The sequence below is a fragment of the Trematosphaeria pertusa genome (genome assembly GCF_010094035.1).
Source record: "Trematosphaeria pertusa strain CBS 122368 unplaced genomic scaffold BU26scaffold_15, whole genome shotgun sequence".
Taxonomy (NCBI): domain Eukaryota; kingdom Fungi; phylum Ascomycota; class Dothideomycetes; order Pleosporales; family Trematosphaeriaceae; genus Trematosphaeria; species Trematosphaeria pertusa.
The window spans coordinates 780,621-794,467 of NW_022987226.1; the positions used below are offsets into that span (position 1 = coordinate 780,621).

Below are 13,847 nucleotides of genomic sequence, written 5' to 3' on the forward strand. Positions count from 1 at the left end.
CGACTTACTTGGAGACGCGTTGGGTGTGATCGCGGCTCGTAACATGCCGCTTCCGCTTAGGTTTGAGGGACCAGACGTGAATTGCTTGTGAGGCGACGTTTGTCGCGTGTGGTTGGTGCTACCGTCCTGTTAAGAGTTAGCGGGCTGTGGGATATTTGCTGGGGAGCTTAGATTTACACTAAGGTCCCCATAGAAGGTCCTTCCGCACCTCGTCTTGGCCCTCTAGCAACCTGTCCACACCCGTCGCCTCCCCGGGCGACTCGCTCTCCCTCAGATGGCTCGGTCCGGGCCCGGCAGCTGGGCTCGCGCCCCTAGTCGCGGTATTCGAGTTAGGTCCGGACTCAGCGTTCTCTCCCGGAACAACGACTTCGGTCGAGTTGCGTCCAACCACAGGCACGCTTTTCCTGCTAGTGCCACTACTGCGACGGCTGTCGAGGGATTTACCAAGGGTCTTGGCAGGATCGTTGGAGGACTTTTTCCTCGTGGGTTCCATTTGGCCTTGCCCAGTGACGCGTGCGCTCGCGACGGTAGTCTTGCCTAAGCCCGGTGTGCCGGGTGCTCCTGGCTTCTCCTCTGCGGCATCGAGTAGGTACCACCGCAGGCCATCCGAAAGCTCGAAGGGGTTGTCGTCCTCGAAAGAGACAGCGCTGTTTGATGCAATGGATCGTCCGTCAAGAGAGGCTCGAGCGGCGGTATCCATCGTCTTTGAAAGATCCACGATGCGCTCCTCCACCTTGGAAATACGTGCGACAAGCCACTCCCGTCCATGAAGTCTGTGTGAGTCTTGCTCGCGAAGGAAGTAGTGCGGCGCTCCAACGTTGAAAGCCGCCCAGGGACGTGTAGCCTGATTCCTCGTAGGGAGGAACAACGCAAGATCGCCCTCCTTGAACGACCGGTAGGCGATCTTCTCATGTGCTTCAGACTGGAAACGGTGTGACTTCTCACGATATGCGCGAGCTTCCCTCTGCCATTTCCGTGCGGTATGCTCCATGTCCCGCATGCGCTTTGCAACTGCCTCGCTAAAGGTATCAAGGTCGAAGCGATTGAGCGTGTCGATGAGGTCATGATAGCGGCGATCTTCTTCCTCATAGCTCGCAGATTCTGCCCATTGCAGGAAGGAGAGGTCGGCATACTCTTCGAGGCGTTGCTTGAGAGGGGTGGGAGAGGGTGTTGTCGCGCTGCGGGGGGGTCCATTGGTCTCGCCGCCGATGATTGTGCTGCTGCCAATTTTGGAGGCACGTTGAAGCACCATTGTACCGTCTTCGTAAGTGATCACAAAACCAAGCGCTTCAACGAGCCGCATAAGACGATCCTGCTGCGAGTACAGTCGCTTGCTGAGATCCTTCGCGCGCAGCAAGCGCTCGTGGATTCGGGATGAATCGAGCTCCTCGTACTTGAGCACCCTCTTTTGCAGATGCGTAAGCTCCACGTCGAGACTGTTGGCATGCGATTCCGATTCCGCAAGCTTGACCTGCAATCGTCCCACCTTTTCTTCCTCTTCCTCAACTCGTTTGCGGAGGGCTTCGGAGCCAGTCTCGCCTTCAGCAAACTTGGTTCGCAGATCCCGTAGATGGTCGCGCTCCTCCTCCAGTTCCTCTGTGATGGACGCAACCTTGGCCCTCTCAGTCTCAAGTTGCTCGCGGAGAGAGAACGCTTCAGCTTCCTCTTTCGCGAGGTCAGACTTGAGCTCTGTCGCTTGTTGTTGTGCCCTAGCGCGGGCGTTCTCATTCTCCGTCTTCGCCATCGCGACCGCTTGCTGAAGCTCTTGCTGGTAGTCGAAAGACCGCAATGCTAGATGCTCCAGCTGGGAGATCATTGCCGAATGATCTTCAGGTACGCTACCGTCGGGGGATAAATGGTTGAAAACCAGTGAGAGCGCTTCGTGACGCTGCGTGTCGGCCTCTTTGTGCTTATCAAGCTCGGCTTGAAGTTCAGCGATTTGCTTGCTCGCCACCTTGCTCTGCTCTGCCGCTTCATTGCGAATTCTCTCGATTTCAGACACCAACTCTTGGATCTTCGTATCAACACCAGTGCGCTCGTTGTCGCGACTTCCGAGCACACGATCCAGTTCATCTTCAGCCTCTTCAATCTTACCCTTATAAGCATGGATCTCTTGCTCGAGCGACCTCCTCTCATCGGCAAATTCCTTTTGCTGCGCCTTCATGTTCTCCATAATCGCCTCTTTGGTAGACACAGCCTCTTCAACTTGCCGTTGAAGCTCCGCATCTTCATCCTTCTTCGTTTGTACCTCTTTCTCAACGGTCGCCCGAGCCTCCTTCTCGGCCGCAAGTTCTTGCTCGAGACGAACAATACGGCGCTTATCGTCCTGTCCTTGATTTGTAGAAAACCGCCGCGAGGAGACGGACGATCTGCGGGAGTGTTCAGCTAGCGGCATAGGAGAAGGTGCCTCTACCGTCGGCGTAGTTGGGTCTGCAGGGCTCTGTGGACCAAATGAAGGCAAGCCACCCCCAATCGAAAGTCTGCTGACATGGCTTTGGCGATGCAGCAGGTCCTCAAGACGCCGTACCCTACTCTTAGAGCCTTTAAGCTCATCCTCCAGCTTGGAATTGACTTCCCTCAAAACCCGAAGCTCGTCATCTCCTCTGAGCATGAGCTGCGACCCCTTTCCAAACGCGGGTTCGTGCACACTACCCATCTTGAAGTTCTTGGCGCGTTTGATTTGTTGTTTCGTGGGTCGGTCAAGGTCTCTCATGGCCTGGTTGAGGGCGTCCGCTTCGGTATTCTGCCCTTCAAGGCCTTGTAGACTCTTCAAATAGTCTTGCAGATCTTCTCGTGTAACAGCCGGCCAATTGTTCTTCTCGGGCTGAACATTCATCTCGAAGCCAAGCAAGTTGCCTTGCACAGCTTCTAGGTTTATGACGTCTGCGATGGGCTTCAGCCATCTCTTCCTTCGTCGCTCCTCTTCCTCCTGAAATGTTGCCATCTCCTCCGCTAGCGACGATGTGTCCCTTTGCATCTTCTCCATCCATTCGCGCCTTCGAACAGCTTCTACAAGGAGCGTTCCGTAGACGTAAGGTAGCCTGCTGACCAGCGAGATCAGCTCGAACGCGGCGACCCCTTCCTCTGGGATGCTGATAGATTCCAGTTCCGAATTCAGGCTCGAGATGATCGACTCAATATCAGAAATGCCGCGCATGCTCTCTACCGCGTTCCTGACCGCATAATTCTTTTGCTCCACGGAGCGTCGCACGAGGTCGCTCATTTCGGTACAATACTCCTTGATGGCGGGGAGAAAATTGCGCGTGTGTAAGAGTGCCATTTTCGAAACTTGGGCAACCGACTTAGAATTCGCAGGAAGGCCCATGACGTGCTCAAAGTCCGATTCTACCTTCTTCGCCACTGCATCGATTTCATTGTATAGTCGCATCGGCTCCTCGGTATCGTCTACGAGTGATCGACTCTGGCTTTGACCAACCGCACCTAGAAGCTCATTGTAGTCCGTGCCTATCCTCTCCAGCTGGGTCTTCATAGCCTCCATGCGCTTCCCAAAGGACTCGCGTACACGCCTGCTCACACCTGTCGCCTTCTTGACAGTTTCAACGTCCAGAAACTCTTGCAGCGAAGTTGTCCGGTTCGGCGCAGTCTTTCGGTTGGCTTGGGCTGCCTGTGTTGCATGGGTCGACCGCACATCCTTCGCCAGGAATTGTACGAATTCCGCCTTCGCCGGTATAGCCGCTAGCTGCCCAAAGTCGCCATCCAGTCTTCGCAAGTTGTCCGCGGCTTCCTTCTCCACCCCTTCGAACCATTCTTTTGCCGCTTGGTGTTTCTGCTCCAGCCCGCGAATATGCGACTCATGATTGCCTACAGCAATATGGGTGCCTTTCTCGATTGTTGCCTGCTCGGCGAAGTGCTGCGACGCTATTTGAGACATGGACTGGGATTTGTGGAGGACGGCGAACGCCCAGTCGCGGCGGGCCTGGAAGAGCGTCTGCCATGCTCGCAGGTCGGTATGGCTGGAGAGCGTATCAGGGGGGTCATCGGGCGTAAAGGAGTCGGGCAGCGGCGTGGGCGAAACGGTAGACTGGGCTCCGCTGGAGAGCTCTCGATTATAGACGAAAATCTCTCTCTATGGACGAGTCTATGAGCTCTATTCCTCAGCTGACGGAAGTTCACATACCTCAGTCAGTAGCGCTTGCAGCTTGACATGCTTTCCGCGAGGCGTCAGCAAGATCTGGTGCTCAGGCGGAATCTCGGTAGCCCTCGAGATCCAGTGCTTCAGCGCATCGACCGAGTTGAAGCCGACGGGATCAGCGTCGAGGCGCTGGCCCGTATGAGCTACAGCAATCTGCAGCGACATTCGGGCTTTACCCTCTAGCTGGCGGGAGCCTGCTGCAACAGGTCTTTGAAGGAGAATGCGAGCTCGAGGGTGGAATGTGTGACCGTTAGGCACAGATGCCGCGGGCCAAGGCGCGTGGACCGCAGGGATCATGCACACGGGCCACCAATACCGCATCATTGTGTGAAAGACGCGATCAGATGCGCGATACGAATTTGTTCATATCTAAACCCTACCCTTCTTCATTCCCATGATGGCAACTTCAAACGATGTTCCAATGGCGGACGCGGCTCCCAAAGCGCAAAATGCGAACGAGTACTCTGAACTGCTCCAAACGCCTCACTGCGACGCGTTCGCGTTCTCCGATACCGAGCAACTGGCCCTACAGCTCTACGACCAGCTGCGAGAACTTGAGCTGCAGCGGAGCCTCATTGAGGCGCAGGAAGGCATGTAGCACAATCAGATGAACAGTGACTCGAGCTCATTTGTTTGCAGCCCACGTGCCTGATGTCTCGGCACTATCAGATGACGTCTTACAGGAGCAGCTGATTGCAGCACAGCGCGAGGCCATGGAAGCAAAGGCCAAGTTCGAGATACGGAACAGGATATCTCACAATGTGCTGGCTATGGACCCTGTGCTAAAGGCTGTGCACGGAGGCGAAGACACTGATTTCGCCGAAAAGTAAGAGGCGGCTCCACCCTCATACTACTCAGAAAGCCTAATCATCGCAGACGAATACTGCCCTTGATTACCGAGAATGATATCTTGTCCATGCTACTAGGCTCGTTAGCAGCGAAGCTCGCCTCGACCACACGTGCCTTGAGTGCAGCCGAGCAGGCCAATGTGGCCGCTAACCAGAAGAATAGAGAGCTGTCTGAGACGCTTCTGGCGCTAGCAGAAGAAATGAAGACCCAGTCAACCGAGGACATCGAAGAACCCCGGCTTCGCGAAAAGGTCAAGGCAGTCGAGAAGGACGTCAAAGAGGCGCGCAGGAGGATGAGAACCCTGAAGGGTATTCTTTCGGCAACGATTGTGGGCAGCGGTATCAACTGGGCAGCAGATCCGGTCCTGCGGGAGCTGGTGATGGACGACGAAAAAGATGGCTGAGCCTATGCCGCAGGTTAAGCAGCAATGTAGAGATATTCTCGAAAGCCCGGCTAATGTTGGTGGTCCGCTTCTGAAATGGCCTTCAATGTGTCAGTTCGCAGGGCGCACGACCAGGCCTCCTGGAATCGCGGAAAGCTAGGATTGCAGATGGTATGAAGGGCTTGTGGGACATGTTACGTCGCGTTCTGCTAGCGACACCGCCATGGGCAGAATCCCTCTGTAGTCATCGGTGGGCATAGCAACACAAACTCTCAGAGTTGTAAGTTCCCGTGAAGGACCACTCTGATCCGTGCCGGTGTCGCCAGAACACTTTCCAATGAGAGATATTAGTCCCAACGCGCAGCCAGTTGTATGTCGTAGACGGACGAGTACCATGTCTACAGAAGCGGGGTTGTGGCTCGGTGTTGGAAGCCGGCGCGCAACATTCGACTGAGGACAGAGGTCGCTACGTACGAAAAACGATGGAACGTTCAGTGGGCGGCGGTACAACTCTGTCTGATGTCTCCGTGGTGAGTGTGCGCTCAAATGCGTCAGGGAACAAAGCTCGTCTTACAAGATCCCAACGGAGGTCGTTGTGTCGCGCTTCTGCTACACAACGGACACCAGCCTTGCTCCAAGATGTCGCTCACCACGCACAAAGGCGTACTAAAAGATCTAGAAGCCTCCGCCGGTGGTTGACAGACGGTGTGCAAGATATCTGGGGTTGACGTTCTGGCCGGACTGGACGCGTGCGGTTGCCGAGCAATGACCCTGGGCTCATTAGTCATCCACTCCGTGGGCTCAGGCAGGGCTGACAATAGGCGTCGCTGTTGCGGTGCAGGACATTCGGCTGCACGAATTGTTTTTCGAGCTGAGCTGTTTCAGTCTCCTGGAGTGTGCATGGCCGGGGATCTAGATAGGCTACGGTGAGCGCTTGAAACGCGCAACCGCCTTCCACGTTTGCTGCGCTTGGGGGTCCCCAAAGCAGGTGCGATCAGTAGTGAGCAGGTGCGATCAATGAGCACGGCATTTTTTCACTTCTCGTGCGCCAGACAGATAGCGAGACTCAAGCTCAGCATCTAGGAATTCAACCCAAGGTTCGTTCGATGTCCTCGAACAGGGCGTTGAGCCCGTCGCCCATTTGTTTGCACCCTTCCGTATCCGGCCTAGTGCGAAGGGCAGAGTAACCGCTGCGTCTTTGTCTGTCCGCAGAGGCGCTGCGGTTGAGAAGTAGCCGCGCTGCGCATCATGTTCTCACGGGTCTGTTCGCGGCGCTGCAAGTAATGCCTGCGGCCTCAGACCATCATCTGCCGGATGGTGCGAAAGTGGCCTGCTGCTGCATGCAAGCGGAGGGCGGCCGCTGCGGGTAGCTTTGGAAGCGCTTCAGCCAGCCGACGCCGGTAGGGAAGAGATAACGTCGAGGGGATAATTTCAGGCAGGCGAATAGTGTTGCTTCGCCGTCTTCCTGCAATCTAAGGGGCCACATGAAACCCGGCGCTGCTGGGACGGCTTGGGCGGCGGCCAGTCCAGTGGAGGGGAGCGTCCCTGGCGCCCGACGACAGCGTCGACGGACGGCGCTGTGGTGAGCGCAGCAGCACTGGACCGCAAGAGACCAAAACTATTCGCACAGCGCCGGCCGGGCCTCGGATTTGCGCTGCACTGTGACTGCATCATGGGCGGTGGGGAGCGTCGGCAGCGTCGTGCTTTCCAGGTTAGACAGGCTTCGCATCATAAACAGAGGGCACCCCTCACTAACAAAGGCCGCGTCACGTGCGCCCCAGCAATAAAGTAGGGTGTCTGGCGGGCCCCCAGCGCAGCGCTGCTCTCACACACAAACTCCTCAGCGCTCTCCGCCTGCGAATCTGCCCTCACCACCAGAACCTGTGGACCTTTGGTAAGTCGGCCTCGCTTGTATTTTCAGTCGCGGCCTACCAGCCCAGCATCGCGCACCACCACCTGCACCTTTTTTTCGCCTTTTCCGCAGCGCGCCTTCCGCAATGACGCTCGTAGCCTCTGCTCTTGCATCTTCAGAGCGTCATCGCCTTGCGACCATTTTTTGTTCATCGCCATCTGCAGCAGCTCATCCAGCGCATACTGACCGCAAACAGACCTACGTCAACACCACTTTTTCCTACTCTTGACAACTCATCTGTAAGTACTCCGCTCCACCGTTCTACCGACATGGCGCATCTTCGCGATCGCATCGTGGTGTTTCGCTCGCCTCAACCCGCAGACCGAAGGCGCTGTACCGCATGTCACTCATGTAACCCCACCGCCTGTCAACCTCGTTTCCAGCGGCTTTCCTGTCAATTACCTCAGCACTTTATCCTGGACTGCGCTTCATGCTTGCGCGCCTTTCTCTCATGTATCCAGCCTTCTGAGGACCACACCTCAATCGACTGCTCTCACTGCACCTCAACCAAAGCACCACTAACCCCCGACGACAGCAGCTCGCATATCTACCATCACCATGCCCAAGGAGAAGGTCACCCGCGGCAAAGGCAAGGCCGCCAAGGCTGACACCGGCAAGAAGAAGAAGGGTACGTGTCCCACATACATCAACGGGTTCCGAAATCCAGCGCTAAACTGTACAGATCCCAACGCCCCCAAGCGTGGTCTTTCCGCCTACATGTTCTTCGCCAACGAGCAGCGTGAGAAGGTGCGAGAGGACAATCCCGGCATCAAGTTCGGTAAGTTGCCGCCGTTTCATCCTAACACGTGACTAACGCTGCTCAGGCGAGGTCGGCAAGATGCTCGGTGAGAAGTGGAAGACTCTCTCCGAAAAGCAGCGCGCTCCCTATGAGGCCAAGGCTGCGGCCGACAAGAAGCGCTACGAGGAGGAGAAAGCTGCCTATGCGGTAAGGGTACAGCTCACTTCGACGCATCAAGAGGCCGCTAATCAAACATAGGCTGCCGACGAGGAGGAGGAAGAGTCTGAGTAGAGACCCTCGCCATGGACATCACTCTCCTCACCCCACGACTCTCTTCGTGAGCTTCATCCGTAATGGTCTTTCTCTCGGTCGGCGGTCGCGGTGTCACGGGCTCAGGATATGGGGTTTGGTCTCTTATGTTACTCTGCTTCTGTCCTCTTCTTTCTCGACGGGTTCTGGAGGATGCTCTCGATCTATGGCGATTTCGCGAGGACCGCATGAAGCTCAACCATGGGGTTTCTTAATGATGTTTGCGCCCCAGTGTCCCTCGGACGCGGAAGACATCACGAGGCTCATGACATATGTACACTAGTTATCTGCGGTATCAAAAACATGCGCTGTTAGATCATGGTTCTACTATCTTTTGCTGTTGGTCTGTGTTGTTCGTGAGGGATCGTATATGTGGTTGTTGCTCTCACAGTACTGGTGGTCATGGACTTCGTATTTCGAATCCCACCTCAACTCAGTCCCGCTCGTCGTGTGTCTCCTGGTGCCTAACTATAAGGATATCATGAAGTGGGCTACATTGATGATTTTTGAGGCGCCTGGCGCATTTGAACAGAGACCCGGCGACCTATCGCCGTCTTGGTGCCGGGCACTCGCTGTCCCCAGGCCCGTCTTACCTACTCTATACAGAACCGAAGCTACACAGCGCTTAGTCGCCCGAGAACTTATACCGCATTCCCTTCCCCAACACTGTTATATACTGCCCGTCATATTCAAGACGGGTCCGTCCTCCCATCTCGTCGTCTCCCCCGGCGGCGCTCAGCCCACTCAACGCGTGATACGTGATGCGTGCCTTCCCTCACCGCCACGGGAAGCTGCATCCACACGCACACACCCGCACTTCCCCGACTCCGTGCCCGCCCGTTGGGGCCTCCATACGCTTTCGCCGACTGCTATTTCCCCCCGTTTGGTGGATTCACTGCATGCATATCTGATGCTTAAAATTGCAGCAGGCTTCATTGCTCACTCAGGCGTCGTTAGCCCAGTGGTTAGGGTACTACCTTCCCATTCTCCCGTGTGGCAGAGGTAGGGGTCGCGGGTTCGAGTATGTGGGATTGAATGGTGTTTTATGAAGCGTGGTTGCTAATTCGGTGGCAGACCCCGCACGTCGCAGGCTTCTTTTTTTTTGGGTTGGTTGGGGGGAGGTTTTGGGACTGGGACAGGGCTGGGGGAGGGGAGGGTTAAGGTCTCGCTCAGGCTGACTAAGGATTCGGGGTTTCTTCTAGTTTGCTCTGTTAAAGGGCCTCGGGGTGAAGGTAGAATGGCTTGAAGATTGACGACTAGTCGACAGCTGTGTATGGTGCATGAGCGATGGTATCTTCACTAGCTCTGACAATGTTTGCTTCATTCAGCGAACAAGTGGTGATTAGAGCGTGGTTCTTCTAAGTAGAGGTCTGCGGAGGTTTAAGAGGCGGCATATCGGTCAAGACAGCCATCAGTTTGTCAGAACCGTAGATGTTACCAACCAGTTCAACCCTTTAAGCCCCGCTGAACTTACCCTGATCCCGGATGTTGACGATGAGAAACGAACACTTCGCGGATCGTGTTCCTGTAACCCCAGGTGTTCAATACCAGTGGTTGAACAGATTGTCAATACCGCCTACTCCATAGGGAGGTTCGCATGCCCTTCGTGCAATCCGGGGAGACATTGTCAAAGTAGGCCGTGGATCTTGGGGGCAACTCTCTGCTTGTTTGGTCTAGGCGGGGATGCCTCGCCAACCGTCATCGGAAAACCTCGGTGGGCGGAGATGTAGCCGCATGTCTTCACAGTAAGGCTGGACGACGAAAAGCCCATTGAAGTTCCACCACCGAAGTTATACGGTAATGATAGCCGCTTAGATGAACGAAGCCGCACAGGGAGTGGGGAAAGGAGGCTCCAGACTGTTAGTTAAGAGGTACGACGAACATTAGCGGCGCGGTTGTGGAGTAATAGGGGAGAGAGAACACAGAGATGTTTGGACGCTTGAAGGAAGCGGCAAGTTGGGCATGTGATCCACTTGAAAACGTGGCCCAATTCTTCACAAGAGGATATCTCTTTCCATCCTTCAAATGCCAGACAGTGTACAGCAGAATCGGAGCGCCATGCTGTCCGGAACCGTTTTCCCACCCTTGCACAAAGTGCATCCAACGCCTGTCCTGCATCGAAGAGGTGAGCCTTAATTCCCACACGCTTCATAAACGCGCAGGACGGCCACATATAATACGTCGAGGCATGTCTATTCATGATCCTTTACAAAACGCAGCGCCTAGCTCTTAGCCTTTCCGTCACTCCCTCTGCAGCACCACCATGAGGCCCATTATCCCCAGCATAGCCTGTTTCAGCCAGGGATACTCACTCAGCAGAATCGTGACATAGCCCACGAAAGGAATGTACCCAACCACGCTCCCGATAACGTCCTCTTTGCGGTTGAGGAAAGACTGGCCCGTAGCGTAGAGCTCGGTGTCGTCGGCGGCGTTGTTGTCGCCTTTTGTGAGGAGTCGGAGGGGTGATTTCCTATCTCACCGTCAGCGCAGATCTCCAATATCCATCCCTCTTTAGACCCCGTCTCGACTGATCCATTGCGCGGCAGTCAGAAATTGAAGCTTGCTTACCCTCCACCATGTCTCCGCACCACCCGATGCACAATCGGGATATCCTTCCCCTTCACATTATACACGACGACCTCCCCAACCGACGTATTCATCCCCCGATTCCACAAGAACAGCAGGTCTCCTCTCTGGAACGCGGGCTCCATGGAGCCGGACAACACGACGACGATGGGCGAGGGCGAGTCGGTAGCGACGGAGAGGCCTTTCCAGAGCATGAAGGCGGTGGACAGGACGAGCGCGAAGTTGAGGATTTGGGTGGCTAGTTGCCGTGGTTGCATGTTCGTGAGGCCAAGCATCGTTGCGGTGGGAGGGTGGGAGGAGGATTGTAGCGCGGCTTGTCGAAGGGTTGGACAGGAAATATGGGCGGTGCGAGCTCGTCGGGCTCGAGCGCAGGGGATTGTAGGTCGCTCGTAGAATGGGAAGCGAGTGTGGGCGTGTCGTGAAGCTGCAGACTCGCGAGCTTGATGCCAGATGTCCACGATTTCGGTGATTGGCTGGCAGAACTTGGATGACTAAGCTGGTTTCCAAGACCCAACAGCTCGGCGTTGTTGCACGCTTCAAGACCTCACCGCTCACCGTACCATATCCTGCAGAGAACGCCTGCTTCATTCGAAATGAAGCTCGCAGCTATGTTTGCGAGCAATGCTGCTGATTCCTCTCACCACGGCTTGCAAGCCTCCTTCACGCCCACCATGCGCTCGAGCATCATCTTCCAGCGGCTTCTCTATCATCCTATCCATATCACTAACCCGTATACCAGTTCTTCTCTTGACCAGGCTTGATCAATTCAGTTTTTCATCTCTTACTAACCTCTCCCCTAACTGTGGTACCTGTCCAAACCGGCATCACGGTTGCTTCTCTCACTCCAGCAGCTCCGCCATCCAAGCAAGATACATAATTCTCTATCACTCATGCCATTTGGTCTCACAGTTCTTTCTCTCATCTCGTTCGTGCTCACAAAAGCAAACTACCTCTTCCTCAGCTCTAACACTACAACACATACACAAGGACGAGCAATAGGAGATGCTCGTGCTTTCGCCGGGGGACTACCTCCTCTATCAGCCGGCAGATTCTAATCTACCGCCTTGGCCAGCTGTAGTCTGCACTGATGACCTGGCTCCGAACAAAATTGCTTCCGCTCGGCCTCATGGGTACTTCACCTTGATCTTGGTGATTAAAGAGAGGTTGGAATTGTGAGTGCTCGGAGCCCGGAAGATTAACGGAGCTGACACTGTTAGCCGCTATGCATCGACGGGGGAAATGAAAACATATGACTATCCTAATCCAGACGAATTTGCACGGACCCGGGGCCTGGGAACGGCCTATGACCGTGTGCACGAGGCGATGGACTCGGGAATGGGGCTGTGTTATTGGAGAAACACGACTGAAGACCAGCGTGCTGAAGAAGCCTCCTCGGACTCAAGTTCGACCTTAAGCTCAGATGGGGACTCCGGGTTTGACAAATCCCAATTACGCCTAGCGAGAAAGCTCAGTCTTGCGGGCCAGGAAACCAGCGCGAGATCCGCCTTGCGAACACCCCCTACGTCTCCTCCGCAACCACGAAAACGGCAGATACTCCCTCTATCGCGCTCATGTGTGAACGATTTGCCCGATATCCGAAACCATTTTCCTCCGGCCTCATCTTCAACTTCTGGAGCAAACGCGGTCAATGCAAATCGCGGCTCAGTCCGGGCTGAGGATGCACTTGAAGGCGAAATGTACGTAGCCGCCGGCACCACTATTGAAGGTACGGCTGACATCGTTCCTATAGTTCCGATAGCAGGGAATTCGTAGAGTTCCTAGTTGGTCCGGAGAAAGAGTCTTTCATGATACCGAAGAAGGAAATGGACCTTCGTACCAGTTTCTCCGACCGTCATCACGGCTATCTCCGAGCTAAGGGGAAGAAGACATGGACGATAGATATGCCGTGCCTTGAGTCAATATACCCGGAGGACTTCCGTTACATCGCCGACTTTATGCTCACTGGCGAATTCGGCCACCGGCGCGTAGAGGACGACGAGCAGCGAGCCATCGCAATGGCAGAGTGTGTCGCAGCTTGGGAGGTTGGGGAGAGGCTCGGAATGGTCGACATCCTTGATCGTATTGTTGGCAAAATGGAGCATATGATGCCTTGGAGCACGGAAGAAGTGCTCGCTTTCGCCATCGTGGTCTACAGGACGGAGGAAGCCCCGTTGTCTGTCTATGAGACTATGAAGGCAATGCTCACGGATTTCATCGCCGACAACTTCTACGACTTCGTCAAGGTCCATGGCGAAAACTTTACCGATCGATTTCAGCGGATCCCCGAGCTGGAGGAAGAGGTCTATCGAAAGATGTCGGAGCGGGCTAAGCAAAAGCGAGAGGCGGAGATGGAGTACGGTTGACAGTGTTGACGAAGTGCTGACCAGGGTCGTCAGCGTTTCGTTTTGTTTGGTTCCTTGGGACGTCTTTTCATTGTTTCTCCTTCATTTCAAGCGTCTTTTCATTTCCTAACGACCCGAATCCTCTTGGTCTCTTTCGATCCCTACGGCTCTTCAAATGCATAGTATTCCATACACTTGCGGTAAGCTCACAGCAAAAAGTATAACATCTCGAGCAAGGGGCTGTTCAATGTAGTCTCGCGATGTTCTCCAGTCAAACGAAATGGGGAGCCACATATTTCCTGGAATCGCTCAAATTGGCAAGGGCTTGTTCTAGCCAAGTACTTGGTGGCGTCCAATCTTGGGAAGGAGTTAGCGAAGGCGGCTTGCCGCATCCCCCAGAACAGCCCACCTCGACTGACATGAACTCAATATCTCGAGAGAAGCCCAGGACAGCATTCCTACGACGGAGTTAATTCATAAGTACTGTCGAGCATTATGATCGAAGCTGTCACATAACAACGTCGTGCCTCACTCGGCGAAATGATCCCCAGATCTGACACTGCAAGGTAATAGCG

General features: G+C 55.0%; 6 protein-coding genes and 1 non-coding gene across 7 annotated transcripts; 4 read left to right on the plus strand and 3 right to left on the minus strand.

Annotated features, from left to right (window-relative positions):
* Nucleotides 1-178: 178 nt before the first annotated feature.
* Nucleotides 179-4,318, minus strand: BU26DRAFT_533747 (uncharacterized protein; the record flags this gene model as incomplete). The annotated part of the gene is made up of 9 exons (XM_033831176.1): nt 179-311; nt 342-472; nt 512-787; nt 818-915; nt 946-1,619; nt 1,653-1,804; nt 1,838-2,326; nt 2,363-4,042; nt 4,139-4,318. The coding sequence occupies 9 exons, from the start codon at nt 4,316-4,318 to the stop codon at nt 179-181; spliced, it is 3,813 nt and encodes a 1,270-aa protein (XP_033679296.1).
* A 189-nt stretch (nt 4,319-4,507) lies between these two features.
* On the plus strand, nt 4,508-5,652 carry BU26DRAFT_522964 (uncharacterized protein). The gene is made up of 3 exons (XM_033829918.1): nt 4,508-4,743; nt 4,793-4,979; nt 5,030-5,652. The coding sequence occupies exons 1-3, from the start codon at nt 4,551-4,553 to the stop codon at nt 5,403-5,405; spliced, it is 756 nt and encodes a 251-aa protein (XP_033679297.1). The 5' UTR covers nt 4,508-4,550; the 3' UTR covers nt 5,406-5,652.
* On the minus strand, nt 5,473-5,890 carry BU26DRAFT_97608 (uncharacterized protein). Its single transcript, XM_033836566.1, has one exon. The coding sequence runs from the start codon at nt 5,778-5,780 to the stop codon at nt 5,541-5,543; it is 240 nt and encodes a 79-aa protein (XP_033679298.1). The 5' UTR covers nt 5,781-5,890; the 3' UTR covers nt 5,473-5,540.
* Nucleotides 5,891-7,977: 2,087 nt separating this feature from the next.
* Nucleotides 7,978-8,239, plus strand: BU26DRAFT_386653 (high mobility group box; the record flags this gene model as incomplete). Its single annotated transcript, XM_033822647.1, has 2 exons — nt 7,978-8,074; nt 8,121-8,239. Coding segments are annotated over 2 exons (216 nt in total), but the record flags the coding sequence as incomplete, so codon positions are not given.
* A 1,052-nt stretch (nt 8,240-9,291) lies between these two features.
* Nucleotides 9,292-9,387, plus strand: BU26DRAFT_t50. The gene has a single exon. It is a non-coding gene; the product is annotated as a tRNA-Gly (tRNA).
* An 890-nt stretch (nt 9,388-10,277) lies between these two features.
* BU26DRAFT_522969 (signal peptidase complex catalytic subunit sec11) lies at nt 10,278-11,354 on the minus strand. The gene is made up of 2 exons (XM_033829919.1): nt 10,913-11,354; nt 10,278-10,814 (listed from the first exon to the last, which is right to left on the minus strand). The coding sequence occupies exons 1-2, from the start codon at nt 11,185-11,187 to the stop codon at nt 10,586-10,588; spliced, it is 504 nt and encodes a 167-aa protein (XP_033679300.1). The 5' UTR covers nt 11,188-11,354; the 3' UTR covers nt 10,278-10,585.
* A 131-nt stretch (nt 11,355-11,485) lies between these two features.
* On the plus strand, nt 11,486-13,708 carry BU26DRAFT_608742 (uncharacterized protein). Its single transcript, XM_033835875.1, has 3 exons — nt 11,486-12,102; nt 12,148-12,627; nt 12,681-13,708. Exons 1-3 carry the CDS (start codon nt 11,933-11,935, stop codon nt 13,291-13,293), a joined length of 1,263 nt encoding a protein of 420 aa, XP_033679301.1. The 5' UTR covers nt 11,486-11,932; the 3' UTR covers nt 13,294-13,708.
* Nucleotides 13,709-13,847: the final 139 nt, after the last annotated feature.